This window comes from Mastomys coucha, unplaced genomic scaffold (genome assembly GCF_008632895.1).
Source record: "Mastomys coucha isolate ucsf_1 unplaced genomic scaffold, UCSF_Mcou_1 pScaffold23, whole genome shotgun sequence".
In the NCBI taxonomy this organism is placed as follows: Eukaryota; Metazoa; Chordata; class Mammalia; order Rodentia; family Muridae; genus Mastomys; species Mastomys coucha.
The window spans coordinates 10,444,092-10,460,843 of NW_022196906.1; the positions used below are offsets into that span (position 1 = coordinate 10,444,092).

Here is a 16,752-nt window from a genome sequence, read left to right on the forward strand (position 1 = left end):
ACATTTCTTTCTGCCCATCTACAGTTCTAAAACTGAGCTGTGAGTGAATGCTAAATGGCAAGACTCAGGAATCTAAACTTACCTAGATTTATTAATGTCATGTATTATGCTGGAAACACCTTCAAGCCAATTCTTAGTAAACACAACTCACTTAAAAAGAAATTAAGAGCATTGCCTATTTCTCATACTCTCAAGGAGTTAATATTAATGAGATTTTGTTTGTTAAGTTCAAAGAATGACAAAGTATCTGAAAGACTATCTTTCTCAATTTCCATTCATTTAAGAATCAGTTATTGAACATTTTGTATAATACAACATTCCCAAGACACACACCTGTTCTTATGTTGAATTGAATGTCCTGGTCCTCAGATTGTGCCTAGATTGCAGTATAATATTTTAAAAGAATAGATTTTAAATTAATGAGATGTGAGTTTTAGTTTATTTTCTTACTAACTGCCATGTCACTGCTGAATTCATTTACATGAATGTGAGGTTAGTGATGCACTGTACAGTCACCCTCTAAAGCCAGGTTCTCTTGACCATAACGTTATGAATTCTCAGTGTGCACTGAAATACCTTAACCCCTTATGGAGCATGTGGAGAGTAACCTAATGATAACAGGTATGCCATGACATTTACAAGTGCTTCAATGTTCAAATACTAATTAGAAAAGCCTCCCGGGATCCCTGTAGAAACCTTCGTGACTATGACTATGTGTTTGTGTTCTTGACACAGAGGGACAGATTGCCTCTGAGAGATATTCCTGTTTGAACTTTTGAACACCAAACTCCAGAAGAACACTCTGTAAGGTAGATAATTCTTGTATTGGGAAAGTCTTGCAAACAATGCAGTGCTCTTAAAAAAGTGGCCAAAGTCACACCCACCTGTCTCCTTGGTTACCTTCACCTCATTGAATGAAAACATTCAGGGAAACAATAGTTCTGACAAAACCCAAATATATATGCTTAAGGACTTTCCTTTTGGTTTCAAAATGTGGACTTCAAATACCTGTTCTGCACAGAACAGGACATGCTAATACCTTACAGGAATAAATTTTAATACCTGACCATATATGTTCAATAGTGAAAGTCAAAATGATTACCAGATAGAGTATAAACAATTATTCAACTTTAAATACTAAAAATCAGCAAGGTCTAGTATTATTAAGAGTATGACACCAAAGACTGGAGCTATGCCATTGAATCCTGGAAAGGGTGCTGCATGCATGGAGAGACCACACATTGCCATACCACTGAGAGACTCATGATAAAGGGCCACTGTAATAAAAAGTTGAGTGTACGTAATTGGAAGGCTGACATTCTTCAAAATCTTGATCACTGAATGCTGATATGACACCATGAGTGGATAACTCCAGTCCATAAAACTTTATTCCATGTACAAAATCAGAAATTATGTACATCCTAACCTGAAGTAACCAATGAATCATGAATTTATACCTTTAATAGAGTGTAATCTGGGCCTGAGTGAAGAGATGTGAGAACACAGAATGGGAGGTATAGACAGGACCTTCCTGAGGGCACAGGGATAAACCAGTCATGAAAAGACTTGGGGGTGGACCAGAAAGACAAGGAACAAGAGCATCTGGGGGCATAGGCCTCCAGCCAGCAATCGTGAGGCCTGGGAAGGGACAACCTGATCAAGAAGCAACCAGGGAAGAATTAGGGAAAAGGAAAGCATAAGAACTAAAAAAGATCAATGATGAAACTTCACAGACTAAGGTGAGGATCAATCTTATTTCATGTCTTTACAAGCATCCTGACAAAGCCAGAGATGTAATCCTAGGTTAAATCATCCTGTCAACACTGTCCAGATAGTCTGAAACTTTATCATTTTTCTCAGTATCTCTACAAACCAGGTGAACATTTTATCTTTTGCGACAGTTTTGGTACATATTCTTGGCTAGCTGGAACTCCCTTCATAGACCAGGCTGGCTTTAAACTCATAAAGATCCATTTGCCTTGTTTTCCCCAATTGCCCTCCACTTTGATGCTTTTCCTGGAAACAGTATGGAAAATAAAGGTCAAATGCTTTCCAAATATCACATATTTCAAGGAAAATGTATTTCCACAATGCTTACACACTTGCTTCTCTTTACAAAATCCAATATCTACAATTTAATCTGTTTCTTAACAGATGGATGATTGCAAGACAAAATATTCTTTACTTTAAGAAGTAGTATTCCAGACTGTGAGTTTTCTCTAATTGAATACATTTAAAATATAATTTGCTTTGGGAAAATGTGATGTATGCTCAACATTTGATAATGTAGCTATTGTATAAAAGCAATCTAGGCTTATTCACATTGATTATTCTAATAACCACTGATGAGTGCTGAGAAGGAAGAAAATCTCACAAATACCAATGTTTCCCCCTCTCTCATTTCCCATTTAGAGAAAAAGTGTAATATGTTATTAATTCTACTATTTAACAAAAATATACAGAGCTTAAATTGTACCTAATGTGTATACTGCTGCACAAAGTTTGGGAATAACATGATTAACCCAAGGAATTAGATGCACACAATCTACACTTCCAAACTTGGAGACAATGATCTAATCACTGGGATAATTCAAGGCCATCTAAGAAATGTTACCTTACATGTCTGATTCAAATGCCTACAGTGCCCAAAATTTCCTTATCCAAGATGAGTCAATCCCTCCTGAATGTGAAGCTCAGGCTTTCCTGCCTCCTTTTAAAGAACCCTAGTGCCTTACAAGCCAGTGTTGCGTCAATTCCCCAGCTTGCTGAATAGGTTCACAAACAGATATCTTTCCTTTCCCAAATGATAAATATCATAAAAGGGAAAGATAATTTTTGAAGAATTAGGTGGCACATTAGTTTTATATACCAGGCAAAAACACTAGTCCCGGATAATAGGTGCACTCTAAACACACTTTCCCAACAAGGTTGTGGGTACAAAAATCCAGCACATATCATCAGCCTGGCTAATAGTGTGATGTGCTCGTCGTTCATTCAGACTGTAGGTGATCTGCAAGATGGCAGACTGCAAGAAGGCAGATGGAATGCTGAGTTGTTTTTAAACAGTTTTAGAGGATATACCTGGGAAGATCAACTAAAAACTGTTTAAGAATTAGCTGTTCACAGTAATGTCACAGTACAGGGAATTAGCTGTTCACAGTAATGTCACAGTACAGGACACTGGATTTTAGATGCAAGCAGTCACTTTGCTTTGCAGACCCAGTTCCCCCTCAGAGGCACTAAAGTTGCTTAGAGACCTATATTAGGGGACAAAGTGTTAGGAGGCATTTATGCTTATTGGATAGGAGTAGCCATCAAAATGAGAAGGAATATCATTTCGAAATGTTGCAAAGTTAAAATGAAGTGGAAAGAGGAGGAAGAAGTCAAGAAAAAGGAAAGAAAGAAGAAAAGAAGGAAGAGGGTGAGAAGGAAGAACGGAGAAAGCACAATGCTGAAGTCATAAACACAACATGGCAAGTGATTAAATTGTAACAGCTGAGAAGATCCAAACGATGAACTCTCGCTGCGTGGAATGTGCCTCAGGAAAGTCTTCCTGTCAATAAACCCCAATCTTTGCTCACTAAGTAAACCACTGTATACAGTATCTCAGTGTGGATACCATGCTTCAACATTCTTTACCTTTAGTCAATTCGAGGCATAGTTTCTATTTTATTGACAGTCTGAAGCACCTTTGCAGTCCTTTGAGAGTGGCAGTAGGCTCCCAATGCCGATACCACACGCTTCTGAATTCCGATCCATATGATGACTATTATGAAATATCATCGCTTCCAGGGTGGGAAAGAGCCACCACCCACACCCTTTACCATACTAGCCACACAACAGCCATGCTCATCTGGCCCATTTTCATGGGTACATTTCTTTGGCGTGAGGTTCTCCACAACCAGGCTAGGCTAATGACATGTTGGTAGCAAGTTGTTGCTTCACTTGTGTGGGCTTCATGAATCACTTGTCATGAATTTTCATTTATTACATCAGTCACTACCATCCTTCAGCTTCCACTAATGGCCAAGCACAGACACCCAGACTATACCTCAAAGTAGATCTCAGAAGTCCAAAATATTTCTTATACACATATACTTAAAATATCACCGGCAATAGGTGTTTTAGCACTCCAAAATGTCTCAAGGAACTTCTACCAAGATAGCTTCATTATACTTCTAAGGAAAACAAAGTCTTGAAAGCTCATGTTTACAGAACAAAAAACAACACTAAAACAAACAATGCCCCCAAAACAACAATAACAATGACAAGAAAAAACAAATAAATCAAAAACCAAAAAATAAAAACCACCACAACAAAAAGAAACCCCAAAGAAACCTGACATTTACACTGTTATTAACCACACTTTCCCCAAATGTAATGCCTGCCATCTGTCAGGATTTAAGATGCTTGTAAGTGTTAAGTAATATTTAGTCATTGTGATAATTCAGGTTATATATCAAAGCATGAAGCATTTGCTTCAAGCTCCTCCAGGCTCCTCCTTTTTTACTTCATATACTGTTGAAAAGAGCACCTTTCCCCCAGTCTTTGGGCTATAATTCAGTGGTCATTCTTAAGATACTCATGTCTCTGTGGTTCTGCTTTCTTTAACATGTGCACTTATTTCTAAAATCACAGAAGAAAGTAAGAAAGAAACAAAGAAGATGAAAGAAGAAAAAAACATATGAGTAGAGATACTATGCACATGTCCAATGAATATTACCAGTATTAACTAACATGGAGAGCCCCTCTCACATTCAGGAATCTGGATCACATGGCAGCCAACTGGCTTTTTGGCTTTGTTTAGTTTTATTGGTTCTCTTGTTCTTTTGACTGAAATGTAATCAACAAAACTAATTTGTAAAGTGAAGAACACCTTCGATATTCCCATGCCATAACTAATTCTATGCCTGTGGCTAAGACTCAGTTACAGAGAGATAGCAACTCAGAATACACCACATGCACTTGTTTCAAGGCTTCCAGATACATTCCAAATCCCTAGAGTTCCCTTTTATCTTGGCAGTGTGGACAAACCACAGGAGGATAATGGAGAAAGGGTTGGGTGAATTCTGGAATCCATCATAGAATATCAAGTAACATCCAACATCCTGTGTAGTCTGTCCAGTGACTATTTTATATATTCAGGTTTCATTGATAAAAGGGGTAACGGTGGGGAATATGATCAATTCACTGTGTGTGTGTGTGTGTGTGTGTGTAATATGATCAATTAATTCTCTCTCTCTCTCTCTCTCTCTCTCTCTCTCTCTCTCTCTCTCTGTGTGTGTGTGTGTGTGTGTGTGTGTGTGTGTGTAAAATGAGAAAGAATACTATGGAATTTAACTATGTTCTCTTTATACCCCTCCTAAAAGTTTATACCACCTCCTAGCCGGCCCCACTTCTACTCAAGGTTCCTGCTCATTGTCACTCTTTTTTTCTAGTTAATAATTGCAAATATGTTTCAATTTCCAAAGTGGATGCGTAGTTGTATCCTGGTTTCCCATGGGAAGAATAAGTATTCAAAGCTATAAGGATTGCTTTCAGTGGCCAGCATGATGTGATCTGGATCACATAGGATGAAGTCTCAGTGAGGGATCAACAAGATTTTTTTATATAGTGGGCATGCCTGTGAAGGATTTTCTTAATTGGGTTAAGTGAGAGAATTCAATCCTGAATGTAGGCAGCAATATTTCATGGTCCAGGTCTTAGAATGAATGAGAATGAAAGAGGCAGTTGAGCACAAGCATTCATTGCTCTCTGTTTCTTGATATAGATACAATGTGACCAATTTGTCCCTTTCTCCTGCCACTGGAACTGGAACTGGATTGTAACCTGCAACTGTCAACCTGGTAAACAGTTTCTCCTTGAAATTGCTTTTGACTGAGTTTTTATCACAGCAACAAGAAAAGGAATGAAGACGCCAGCTCAGGAACTTCAGAAAATTCCCCCAGATCCCTCCAGTCCTGGAAGCCAAAGGTCATAAAGAACATAGGCACCCCTCCCCTCTGGAAGGGAGGGGTTAAGTACATTCCTCAGACCACAGGGAGGAGGGACCAACTACTGGAGCTTATAGACACATTCCTGTTGGCCACCCACCTCATTCCCTATAGACCAATCAGTTTAAAAATCACATTGTTCTGCCAATCACATTGTGCATAATGGCTGCTGCCTGGAGAACTGTATAAAGGCTTGCTGGACAGACTGTGCATGGTTATTCTCTCTCTCCATGTGCAGGGTGACCCCAACATGTTGGAACAATAAAATCAAATTGGTTTTTGCATCGATTCCCCACTCTTTGTAGTTCACTCAGGGAGTCCCTGGTAAGCTAAGGCTTGCCAGAATCTTACATTAACAAAGATCCAAAGCAATGAGTCTAGTTAGTTTTTCTTTGAATCTTATAAGATAGAGGTAGTTTCAGTAAGTATTACTGAATATGATGTAAAATAAGTGGATTCTACGCATGGTAGTACAAGACTTTAATCCCAGCATTTGGGAGATAGAGAAAGGAAGTCCCACAATTTAAAGCCAGCATGGCTCTATATGATTTCCAGGCCACATAACAGAGTCTTCTTATAAGACAAAACAAAGAGTGGTCAAGTGATACTAGAAACAGTGATTAGGTAGAAACAAATGAAAATGAAGTTAACTTGTAAAAAAAAAAAGGAATAAAAAGGCTAGTGGCCTTAATCTTCATAGCTTTGCATAATTTGAGACACCAAAGTCAGTCTTAAGACCTATGCATGTCCATGTATAACCTTTGTGTCCAAGAAGGCATCATATTCAGGAGGTAGTGTCTGAGGGAAGACTATCTTGGTCCTTTCCAGAAATCTCCCAAGGCTTCTGTATCAGTGTATACCAACCTAGTCCACTTACAGGAAGACGACACTTTGATCATGAGGTTGACTGTTGTGTTCTGAGGTCAATTCTTCATTACCTCTACTTTGCAGACTCACACAAGGAAATCCATGCTCAAACTTCTGTCCTTGTAGCTGAGTTGGGGGTGGGGAGAACTCCTATGGTGGCAGAGGCTACAACTGGGACTAACTTGGAAATTCCACCTGAATACATAATTGCTATAATGGGTCATTTGTTATTTTATGAGTATCTGACAAAAACTAAACCTGAAGAGTTCAAGCCACCAGGTGAGTTCTAAATGTCTTCTCAATAGATTCAATTTGTGGCATTAAGATGATCATTTTAAGAACCAACTTCTTTAAAGTTATTCTTGGAGAAGAATGGAGAAAGAAGTCAATGGGGAGAAAGCTTATAAGATGAGAAGTTACTCAGAGAAATTGCTGGGCTTGAAATACCAGTGCAGTCAAATGAATCCACCCAAAGAAAAGGTTTTCACCCCGAGTCTGTCCAAGGAGAGTATCGCACTGTGGAGTATCACACTGTCTTCATGTCCCCAGCTCTCACAATTTGGAGAAACAGATAATCAACAGTAAGGGGGAAAAAAGGAAGGGAGATGGAGAGGAGGAAGGAAAAAGAACAAATGTCAGGAAGAAAAGGAATCTAGTCATTTTGTTAATAAGCAACTGAGCTATCCATGTTCCTCCCTTCAGTGTTGATAAGCATATGAACAGCTGTGGGCTTCTCCTGTAAGGAGACACTGGTCAGGAAACTAGGCTTTCGCCTCAGGTTTATTTGCTTTCCACTTTCTAAGATCAAGTTGGGTTCTACAGGCTGGGCTAGTAGCCTATAACTTACATTAGACTTTAGGGTAATCTTCAATTTCTGAACTTCTTGCCTCCATAACCCGAGTATTGAGACTATACACATCTGAAGGTATCTTTAGTTTAAATTCTCTTTCCAATCCTAGTGTCTCTCCAATCAGCAAAGAAAAGACAGCGTTCACCAAAACCACTTTTGCAATGAAAAAAATCAATGTAGAAGAGCCTGAACCCAGGAGATGAATGCTACTCAATGTTCTTGCAGCAGCACAACACTGGAGGTGACTCAGAGGGAAACAACAGGCATCCTTACCAGTATGGTTCCCCTCTTGCCATCACTGGCCTGGACAAATCCAAGGCACAGAGAAACACCCACCCTAACTCCAAAAAAAGAGACCACCAGGTTGTTGATCTGTGATGACCATTAATAGACCTCACAGATCACTCTGTGACTTGTGGGTTATGATTCAATAACCCTCCAGAATGGCGGTTGCCTATTTCTTTCTATTTGACTGTAACTCACTATCTAGATTAAAAGCAGTCCCTTCTCCCAGCATGGGAAGAATGCAGGGATGATAACAGAGCCTGTAACTGTTCTTATGTGAGCAGTAAGAAGAACGAACCCTTGCTTTACAAAAAGCTGTGAGCTAGCAAAATACCCACAAAACACACAGGTCAGTGGGTGCCCCACCCCCATCCCTATTTATTGCTGCTCCTTTCATTCCTTAGTAGCTCAGCACAAATATAATTGCTACTTAACAGACTGACTGGGTCCTGACTATTTAAAAATTCCCAAAATGTCTCTGCCAGGAACCAGAATAAATAAAATTTGAGAGCAGCAGAGAGTTGGTGGAGGCAAGGCTGGAAAGCCATACACTGGTCAACAAACTGGCTGTAAAAGCCTGCAGTGAGGAGAGCCGGAGCCAGCTCAGCAGCTCAGCAGTCTCTGATCTCACAGCCAGCTGTCTCTCACACGGAGTTTTGTATGGCTCAGATATGAAGACGTTATAACATGGACAGTCCTGGGAACTTTCTCCTCCTGGTGCACAGGGCATAGAAACCCATTCCAACACTATCCATTGCCCAAATTCCAGAGGCAACAATGAGGACTCCTGATCTGATTTTAATTATTTGCTTTATTTCTCGAAAGCAATTTGTCTCCCTAGACAACGCTAAGAATAAAAGACAATTGAACTCCTCACCCACACCAACCCTACTACAGAAAAGTCATATCAAGGAGAAGTTATTATACATTTAAAAAACTCTTTGTCTTTTGCTGCCCTGTTTACCTTGCATGTTTTTTTTAATTTACTTTTTAATTCTCCCTGTGCAATTGTCCAATTTTTAATAATAATGAAAAAAGGGCAGGGGCTTGGTGTGGAGGGTAGAAGCCTTCAATGATCTGCACATTTTAGGAGCGCTTATCATTTTTATTTCTCCATCTCCTCTCTCTCTTCTCTTTCTCTTTCTCCTATCTCCTCCCTTTCTTTCTGATGAGATCCAATCTCCACAACAGACTGAACTCCCTCCTTCACTTCCCATCCCCTCCCCCACTCAAGCATTGGGTAACCCAGAGTCGGGCTCCTGCAGCAGCGAGAGAGCCAGTGCTCGCTGAGATGCCGGCCTGTGGGTCCTCAATTCCTGGATGGCAGTTCTCCCTTTCCATGGCCCGAATCAAGGCAGCTTCGCCTGCAGTATGTCTGGCCTGTTCTGTCTTTCTACATTTTTTTTTTAAACTCTGCCCGGGCGCAATCAAATCCTGGCAACAAAGCCCAGAGCTCAAAGCCACAGAGGTGGACTGGCTACCAGCTTCCCGCCCCTCCTCCCACTGCCCAAACTCGCTTTTGAAAAGACAAGCGTCGGGCTAGAAAATTAATGTGTCGATGGAAAGGAGGATAAAAGGCTGGTACGCGAGTGTACACTAGTGCTATGGGCTTTGCAGTTTTCTTTTATATAGCTTTTAAATATCAAGGCCTAAAAGCTAGGAAACCACGCCGCAGAGCCGTTCCGGAGCCGACCCCGGTGGGCGCACGGCTCCCGCCCCGCGCCCTCCCCCATCTGGCTGAGCGGGAGAGAGCGGGTGCTTGGCGCGATTTGTCTGACACTTGTAAATGGAAGTGGGATCCAACTTGGAAGTAAACCCGCCAAAGTCTGGGGGCGGGGAAGAGGGGAAGGCAGAGAAAGGACTCTCCCATCCTCAGCCTAGCCCAGTGTCCCTCCCTCCAGCCGCTGTGCCGAGGATTCCGGAATACCCCCAGCAGGATCCAGGTCCCGAGCGCAACTGGCGACAAAGTGGGTCTCCTTCAGAGAGGCTTGAGCCAGTGGCTGCCCTCGGCCCCGCGTGCCAGCGCTTCTTGCTTCTGGGAGACTCCCAGCCACCTCCGCATCTTCACTGTCTCTGTAGCCTACCTTCACGTTCATTTATGGGTACCCTCATTGCCGAGCTTGCTCGTTATTGTACCTCAAGGTGGGTGCTCTCACCAGCACGCACATCTAGGAGCGCCCCCTTTCCTCTGGTAGCACGAGCCAAGAGCTGTGCCTTTAGAGCGCCCGGCAACACCCGGCCCTCTGCATCCCACCCTCTCTCCGAGCGCACCACAGCTCCTAAGAGCCGGCCAGAGGACAGCAACATAAGTTGCTTTCCGCAAAGTCTAATCTTGGACGATGTTTAAACATTTCCGAAAACACACGCGACAAGAGTCGGCTAGGGGGATAAAACAGTGACCGCTTTATACTGCCAAAAAGACCCGGGCTCGCCACCTTTCTCTAGCCGTGCCCGATGCATTTTAGCTCAGCGACCCCAGCTGGTCAAGTCCTCTCGCTCACCGAACGCCACGCGAAATCTGTCCAGTCTCCCTCTGCCACCTCCAGCCAGACCCCTAAGATCCCCAACTGCACTCCGGCGAGCCAATGTTTTTTTTCCCCCACACCTTCCGGAAAGGACTCGGGGCGCGGAACAGTGCGCCCTCAACGTGTCCACGAGGAGCCACAAGAGCCTTTCGGCATCCCTGGGATGGTCAGACTAGCGCTATTCTCTTTTCAAATAGCATGGTCAGTCCTGACGCCCGCCAAAAAATCATGCGTTCTCCCAAAGCATTCGGGTCCTTCTCCCGTCAAAACAACAGAAATCCTCTCCTGGCTTTTCGGCCAAACTGTCGCACCAGTTCAAAATCGGCTGTCATTTAGAACCTTTCACAACCCGACAAGACTCAGACGCTTGCAGGGGGCCGGCGAACAGTCTAGCTACCCTTCCCGCACCGTGGAAGTGGAGGCTGGGCTCTCTGTTCCGCTCATAGCCTCCTCTAGCACGCACCCAACTTGCGCCTCTGGGTCCTGCCAGTGCATCCATTGGCATCTGCCCCTCTTCCTACTGAGTGCTGCAAGCGCCAGCTACCCAGCGGAATCGCCGCCTGATCTCATCCACCTGCAGCCGGCGGCCAAAGCTCAGCGAGAACCCAGAGCTGCGTGCACCGACCCGCAAGCCCTCCCTCCTCTAATTGCTAGCCCTAAACTTAACCAACTCCGATGCCATTTCCTGCCGCAGGGCTAAGTCTCCCTGGGTTCAGCTGGTAGCAGTAATGACCACAGCTCCAGGCAGCGCCCAGGCAGGAACTTTACAAGGTGAAAAGTTTCCCCCCATTCTCTCTGAGAGCTTTAGCTTTCCGGAGCACCCATCACAGCCTCTCTGTAACCAGGTTGCTGAGGCTGTTCTGAGAAAGATGCACCTCAGCCGGTGCACCATGCACCCAAATAATCATGGTAAAAATCCTCACGCACCTTTGCCTTGGTCAGCGATGCTACCCTGCACCCGGCGCGTCCTCCGTGGTCTTCCTTTCAAGCCTAGGGCGAGCTGGCCACCCCGCCGCCTCCGCCGCAGTGCTCGCCGCGTGCTCCCGGCTGAGGCTAGGGCGGCGAGCGGAGGCGCTAGGCGCTCAGGACGCCGCCACTGCTGCGGGTTGGCGGCGGAGGAGGGGAGTCGGAGGAGGATGGCGGCGGGAGGGGTGGGGAACCCGGGAGCGAGGTCCCAACGCGCAGCCCAGATCACAGCGCAGCCTGCCGGGAGGAGCGGTTCTCGCGTCTGCTCTAGGCAGCTTGCACCGCTACTGCTGGTGGTGGAGCCTTACCGGGTTCTCCATCGCGGCGGCCGCCGCCGCACTGCCAAACCCCTAGCTTCGCTGTCTTCTCCTCCCTCCCGCAGAGCCGAGTCCTCTGGGGGATGGGGGTGGGGGATGACCAGACATCTCCGAGCGCCGCACGAAGACAAGGGGAGGGGGAGGGGGCAGGGAGACCCCGGCGGCCAGCAGGAGGACGCTCTGGGCGCTTCGCCTGGAAGCTGGACTAATTTTAGAGCCTAGGCATCCTCCACCCCTAGCTTGGCTGGAAGAACGCACCAAAGTCAGTCAGATTGACGTTTTCAGAGAGCGCGCACACACCACACTCAAATCTGCCCTGCGCTTCAGCCCGCTGCCTGGAGTGCACTAGACTGCTCCGGACCAGATGAGGAAACCGAGGCACGATGAGGTCAACGTTTTTTTTTTTTACTCAAGCTCCTCAAGCTACTTTGAAGCTCAGTGGGTACAATGTACCTCCTGCTGCCCACACGGGACTCGCATTTTTTTCCCACGCATTTTCAGATTACCGGGATCACCTTTGTGTGGGAGAGAATCAGACTAAAAAGTAACATGACTCATTACTCCCACCCAATCTGAAACACCGTGGTATGTAAAGGCGTTCAGAACAGGAGTGAGTGAATAGTCTCAGGGGAGCCAGGTGATTTGCAACACCAACTGGCAGGCACTCTAGTTCCTTTAACTTCTGGATCATCTTCACAAGTCTGAGGATTCGTGGCAACCTCACCCCACCTCCCACACGCTGCTTCAGTGGAACTACCCTTCAGCCTATGTTCCTTTCCTGAGAGCTCTGAAACATCCCAAACTATAGCCAGGCCCGGTAAACCAGCGCCAGCGCCACCCTCCCCCACCCCTCCGCCCCCGCCCCCGCCCCGCACAGCAAATCAAGTCTGTCTAAAGCAGGCTTTCACCCCAGGGGGTTCCGAGGGTGCCCTCTCTCAGGCAGCTTCTCTGTAACTCTGGGACTCAGGACTAACTCCAAGAGAGATGCTCCTGCAGACATGCTGTATAGAGAAATTTGTTCCTGTTTTTGAGCCCTGAATTTCTCTTTGGGGAGCAGAGTCTGTCTTTCCTAAAAGTCTTTGTGCTCAGTCACACCCTTTGAAGAGCTACTAGAATTTACCTTTCCTATCTTCCTCTCTCTAGCCTGGGGCCTTAAGGATCTAAAAAGCCCTCCACTTTCAGTAGGTGGGAGGTTCCCCTTGAAAGCCTTCTGCAGCCCTCTGCACTGCCTTGACTGCCCCATAAAGCACTCTGCATGCTCTGCTCGCTTGCCTTGAGCATTTAATGGAAATACTAAGGAATACTGACAGCTAGCCATACATCAACTAATTCCAGACCAGAAGCATGATGCTATCCAGGACTTCACAGTCACAAAGGCTAGAAGAAAAGTTACCTGCTCTCCAATTATGTCTTTTGCATAATTTTATTCTGATTTTATTTTTATTCAAGCACTTTCTTGGGCATTAAAAGTTTATTGCCATATAAATATGCTCCTAGTATGGTGTATTCCTTGTGACTGACCCAAGCTTGCTAGTATTGCATCAAAGATTTTAAATGAATCAAGCATTTCCCATTCTAGTGCTTCTGAGGAAGGACTAAGAGAGTTAATACGGGAAGCCAGCCACTTTCGGTAGTCAGCTGGTGGCTGGATGGCTCCTGGGATGCACAGGGAGTTGGGTTGGCAGCAGGATAGGCCATCTTCCACCTCCTTCCTGGGAAGCTGGCCAGGTAACTGAAGAAGCAAGGATGCTGTGGGAGTCCAGCCCCTCCAAAGGCTTTCTTATGCCTCAGAGGCACTTTACCCATAAGTGCAGAAATCTGTGTAACTCTCTGCCTCCGGCCTTCAGGCAGAGTGTAGGTAGTAAAGTAAACGGTCTCTACTCCCAGGGCAGAAATGGGCCATGGCAACCTAGGGGAAAATGACTCTCTGCAAGGGGGTGGAATGATTTATTCGGTGAGACACCCTTTGGTATAATATTTGGTGATATCAGAAAAACATCTATTTCTTTATAACATGATGTGTACCTGTGATATTGGGGTCACATCATTGATAAAACTATGAACTTAAAGAATGAACCAAAGAGATTTATAATACTTGAATTTCCAGGTGCTGTATCCTGTACAAATCCTAGTGTAACGGATAAACATATTAAATAGTCAAATAATAAACAAGGCAAGAAAGCATGAGAGGTCTCTGTAAGAATTGCTAACAACATAGGAGAGAGCCCTAAACAGACGAGCCAGAAATATATAATCATGTCACCTGCTTTATCATACTTCTGAAGTCCCACTCCACATCTCCTGGGCCTTATCTCTCTCTTCAGACCACTGAACAACTTGCTCATCTGGATTCCTGCAAGCTGTACTAATAGTACTGGACCCTGATCCACTCTTGTAGCTCACTCCTCACCAAGGGTCTCTTGAAGTGTCTATATAAATGGAAACCTAGATATGTAGGAGATTAGACACTGAGGCGTCTTTAGTGAACAAGACTTGGGAGGGTTTGGCAATATGCATGACTCTCTGCCATAGATGGGGGAGAAAGACAGTGTTCCACATAGCTTCTGAGGTGGTCCTGCTGCAAGAAGCAGTCATCAGCTTGCCTGTACAAATTCTCTTTTTCCTTGTTCCTGGCTCTCTGACCTTAATGTGCTCCTAGGATCACACTTACACTCCAGAAATATTCCACTGAAAAAGCTTTAAAACTTATGCAGGGTTACATTTTTTTCAAAACCTACTTTATTTAGGGTTTTTGAACACATCATCTTCCTTTCTAACCCACTGATCAAAGGGAGGGGGAAAGGTTAATATGAAAAGGGTTTTGTGGATCTGTTTAGAAGTATTTCCTTGAGGCGATTCCACTCTCTGTTTTCAGGATACCAACAGTCCAGTTCAATAGCAAACACTAAAACTGAACCAAAAACAGTAGTAGTGGCATAATCAGCAAATAAATAGATAGATAGATAGATAGATAGATAGATAGATAGATAGATAGATAGATAGATAAAGGGACAAGTCAGAAGAAGCAGGCAGAATCAGACAGAATACCATGAGAAGTTCTTTGGTGCCTTTCTCTCTACAAAGTGAAGACCAACAAACACCAGTGAAGACCAGCAAAGACCAGTGAAGTCCGGGGAAGCATTACAGAGCACAGCACTGCTGTGTATCCTGTCACTGTAGGTGGGATTCTACTTCTATTCTTTCTAAACATCACATGTCCTCTCAAGTGCCTGTTTTCAGCAAAATATTACATGCTCTTGAACAAGACAATTTCTAGGAAAACATCATGTAATACAACTGAGTTGTTAAGAAACCAGAAATTTCCACTTCAGACTAATTTTTATTTACATGTACTTGGACACATTTGGATATATGTCACAGGGCATCAGATCCTTTGGAAATGGAGGCAGTGTAAGCTTCCTGCTCTGACAGAAGAGCTAAGAACTGAGCTAGGTTCTCTGGAAGCAAGAGATCTGAAGCACTGAGCCATCTCCCTAAACCTCTCCATGTCTCAAGCCTCTTCAGTAAGTCTTGTCACATTGTGCTCTGGCAATTCCAAGCTAATATATAGACAGCCATTCCCAATCATTACTTACTCTATGAAACTGACAAATTATGATTCAAAATGTCATTTGAATAGAATGTATGAATATATATTCATAATTCATATATATAGTAGATTATACACAGGAATACATATATTCCCAACTTTCTATGTACTTACAAGGCTTCTCTCAGTGATAGATTCTCTCCTCTCTCTGTCTCTCTCTCTCCTGCTCTCTCTCTCTTGCTCTCTCTCTCCCTCTCTCATGTTCTACCCAGATCTGTTCATCTTATCAAGTTTGTCTCTGTGTTTATGAAGATTTGTTCAGTATGTCATTTGAGGTGATGCCTCTTGTACTGTTAATTCTGCAAATACTGAGTTATGGTTTTATTTAAAAGATATTTTGATAAGTGGATGGGCTATCCAGGAAGGTGGAAGAATGGACTTCCCTTGAAGTACTAAATCATGCACAGATGACTTTTAACATTATTTTTGGGACCAGATAAAATCATGCTACATTGTGTGTTGCAGATTGAATGTGAAGACCCCCCCCCCAGGCTGAGTCCATTGCTTCTAGTGTGGATTGTCGGGTGGTAGAACTTTTAGTGGTTGTAGACTCACTGGAAGATGTAGGCTACTGCAGCTTTAAGGAAAGGTAGGAAGGAGGTGGTAACTCTAAAGCACTGACTTCTTTCTAGATTCACCACCAATCCTTGAACTACATGTTATAGATATGTCTTACACCAGCAAATATATAGGCACATCATACCCTTTTATTGAACATGTCATTTAACTAATCTTTTACCTTTATTTTGGTTGTTTCACACATGTATGTAACTCATTGTGACAATATTCACCACACCATCCTCTCTTATCTCCTTCTGAATACTCCAGGCTCCTCTCTTGTTACCAGTTAATCCTTTCCTACTATCATGGTATATACATTTATACCATGTATGTATGTATATATATATATGCACACACATATGGTGTATGTGCACATGTGTGTACATACAGGTCACTTTCAGGTAATCACAGCTGCTATGTGTTCATAATTACATTGGCCACATCATATGTAGAAGACAGTGCTTCGCAGTGATCTCCCCCATTCTCTAGCACTTCTAATCTATCTGTCCTGCTTTTCTGTGACATTCCCTCCACCTTTGGGAAGAGGCTGATATTCATGCTGCTTTATCGACCTGAGCATTCAGCACTCACTTATCCTAAAGCTGATACAGCCCAGTCCTTATTTTCAAAAAGCACCTAAGCCATAGTTGGCTATACCTAACCTGGATCTCCTCTAGTGACTTTCTTACCATCTGACATTATCCTTGATTTTTTTTTTATTTCCATCTTGGGCTACAACTCTCCCTTTACTTTGTCCAATAGAGTAATACAAGCAGTA

At 43.7% G+C, this 16,752-nt stretch overlaps 1 protein-coding gene across 10 annotated transcripts in view; it reads right to left on the reverse strand.

The window, feature by feature from the left end:
• Fat3 (FAT atypical cadherin 3) overlaps positions 1-11,966 on the reverse strand; it is a 591,431-nt gene extending 579,465 nt beyond the window's left edge. For 3 of the 10 annotated variants that reach the window (XM_031346181.1, XM_031346179.1, XM_031346175.1), the window contains exon 1: positions 10,984-11,234. In XM_031346181.1, coding sequence (XP_031202041.1) covers positions 10,984-11,025 — 42 coding nt within the window. In that variant the 5' untranslated portion in view covers positions 11,026-11,234. The other 7 variants (XM_031346182.1, XM_031346176.1, XM_031346178.1 and 4 more) reach the window with 4 other exon arrangements.
• Between the last annotated feature and the right edge of the window lie 4,786 nt (positions 11,967-16,752).